The sequence below is a fragment of the Propithecus coquereli genome, unplaced genomic scaffold (genome assembly GCF_000956105.1).
Source record: "Propithecus coquereli isolate 6110/MARCELLA unplaced genomic scaffold, Pcoq_1.0 Scaffold46, whole genome shotgun sequence".
NCBI classification, from domain to species: domain Eukaryota; kingdom Metazoa; phylum Chordata; class Mammalia; order Primates; family Indriidae; genus Propithecus; species Propithecus coquereli.
The window spans coordinates 5701158-5703940 of record NW_012150396.1 but is presented as its reverse complement, the minus strand read 5'-3'; the positions used below and the strand labels follow the sequence as shown (position 1 = coordinate 5703940).

General features: G+C 41.0%; 1 protein-coding gene across 1 annotated transcript in view; it reads right to left on the bottom strand.

The window, feature by feature from the left end:
• Positions 1-2783, bottom strand: part of PAPSS1 (3'-phosphoadenosine 5'-phosphosulfate synthase 1) — an 83090-nt gene that overhangs the window by 41270 nt on the left and 39037 nt on the right. The window contains exon 6 of the mRNA XM_012655127.1: positions 2476-2589. Within this exon, the coding sequence (XP_012510581.1) occupies positions 2476-2589 (114 nt within the window). The remainder of the gene's footprint in view (positions 1-2475; positions 2590-2783) is intronic.

Genomic DNA, 2783 nt, shown 5'->3' with positions numbered 1-2783 from the left:
CGCTTGCCGCTCCACAGACACTCTCCTTTACAGCCGGTGGGAAGGCAAAATGGTACAGCCTAGCGGTTTTATACAAACACACACGCACACAAAAACCCTCTAAAATTAACTGAAGTTACACAAAAAGTCAGGCATTCATTAGGACTTTTGTGAGGAAGAGTATGAAACAGTGTCACAAAAGACTTAAAATTAAGTATTTACATGAATCATAAAACTTGAGGGACATAACATCATCAAAACAAAAGAGAGGTACAAAAAAGCAAGAGGGATCTACAGGTCAGTTATTTCCGACGGTCTCGTCACCAGCGACGTGAGGTGAGAGAAGAGGGCACACGGGCTTTTTGCACCTAAGATGCGAGTTCAAATTCTAATAGCGCGACCTCGAGCATCTCACAACCTGTCTCCTTCTCAGTTGTTCAGTTGTTTAAAAAACAAAAGATATATAAGACACACACATGCATGTTATATGTTGCAGGCTGTTGTGACAATTAAATGACCTGAAGTACCTGAACTGTGGGAGCTGACATTAACCAGATGCTGAGTGCAACCCCGCACGCTGTTCCGAGAGATTAACTCACTTAAGCTCACACAGTCCTGCCTGTGAAGGTCAGAAGACACCACTGCTACCCTCCCCTCACAGATGGGGAAATTTAGGCCCAGGAGCGGTCCATGATTTGCCCCAAATCCCTGCAACACTGTCTTCCAATACTCAGCAACAAGTACTCAATAAATAATAATCATTATAGTATGCTAGCCATATGCCAGGAACTGCTCTAAGCACTCTACACATGTGGACTCATAGAATCCTCAGTACAACTCTGAGGCAGGTCTATTATTATTTCCCACTTCACAGGTGAGACAACTGAAGACTGAGAAATTAGGCTATTTTTTCCAAGGTCACATAATTGATAAATGTTAGTTAGAACCAGGATTCCAACTGAGGTCCCAATACTGTTCTCCTCCCCCCAAAAAACCTTTACTGTTTCTCTCATGAAAGCTAAGTTATGAAATAATTTGTCACACAAATTGTTCTTAATTTATTTTCATGATTTTATTAAACATCTATAATCTCCAGGCTTCTGGTCCGCACGTGATCCGTCAACACGTTGGTAAAGTCCTAGACAAAAGGCAAAGATACTCGGCATTTCAGTTAGGCCTAAACAGTTCTAGTAAGGATAAGTGAACAATTTTCAAACGACTTGTTCAGACCCTGCCACTGGGAATAAAATCAAGAACCTATTTCCACCACTAGGGACCCCTTGGCGCTTTAAATACCAGAATGTGCAGTCTGGGGAGAAGTGACACAGGGACTCCAGAGAAGAAAAGAATCTCGTTCTCCACTTCAATGATAAGAACTGCTCTCCATGAAGCTTTGCCTTGCTATCTCTGAAATCTACATAAGGACGGACACCTTTCGGAACGCTGTAGTGGGGGTTCCCTACTCTACTTCCCCCGCATTTACTGTGGATACCGTCAGTGATCTTGGAGCGTCAGAAGACAGCATCCGGCACACAAATCTCCTCGTCTTCACTGGATGCGACAAGGCATTTTCTTCCAGCTGGTTTCCTAAACCAGCACCACTAGACCCGGCTTGCGAATACCGATGCGTAGCAGTGGCGTGCATGGCCCACTGCGACACTCCAGGCACGTGGCTGGGCCTGTTCTTATCCCCACCCTGGAGCCGTCCCTCTGCAGAAACCCCACAACACCGAGGGTGCACCCAGGTGCGCGACCCCACTCCCTCTGAAGAGATGTTCCAAGTGAGAACTGCGAACTCACAAACGTTTCTCTAGATAATGTCTACAGTTTCCTTCTAACCACCCCCTAAAAAACAACTGTACAGGTAATTTGTGAGCAAATCTGTCTCTGAGATAATTAGTTTGAATATGAAAAGGGTAATAGCTGTATTATGAGCTCAACCAAATTATTTAAAAGAAATGTTTTGTATACCAACAAAATTATTCATAATTTAACATGAATGAATGTGCTTTTAGTAATGTGTATTAACATAGAGGCTATAATCACTTTAAGAAGAGGGGAAATCTCTTTCATATTTTATTTTTCAGTCAAAATAATTTTTCATTACAAGAATTTCACAAAATTCTTCTCTTTTCAAAATTCACATCCATTAAATATTTTTAAAAGGGAAAAATGTTCTTTTTAATTATTAATAGTATGGATTAGTATTTAACCTTTTAGAATTCCTTCCTTCTGATAAACCTAAAAATCTCACACAATCTTTATTCTTTGATATTTCAAAATAAATAAATATTATGACTAAAAGTAAATGTTAATAAAAGCCATGGTACTTTAAGAATATAGTTTCACAAATTAAACACATTTCCCATTCCTGGAAACTGTGATACACATGACAACAACCTCACCCCCACTGCCACTGCCCCTGGCCTCAAACACTGCTATAAATCACTAGTTTAAGGATAGATCACTGGGTGTGAAAAGCAACAAAGAACTTACTTTATTAATTTTCAATGCTGGTAATGCTTCTGCATCTGTTTTTGCCAAATGAAGTTTATTTTCTGGCACATAGAGCTCTTTTACTTCATAGGAGGCATCCACAGGTACGATATCCTATGTAATGAAAGTACAATTAAATGTTTGACTCAACAATTTAGAGTTCATCAAAGGGTATCTTAATGAAGAAAAGTAACATTTCAAAATGAGACCAAAGGCCGGGCGCGGTGGCTCACGCCTGTAATCCTAGCTCTCTGGAAGGCCGAGGCGGGCGGATCGTTTGAGCTCAGGAGTTCGAAACCAGCCTGAGC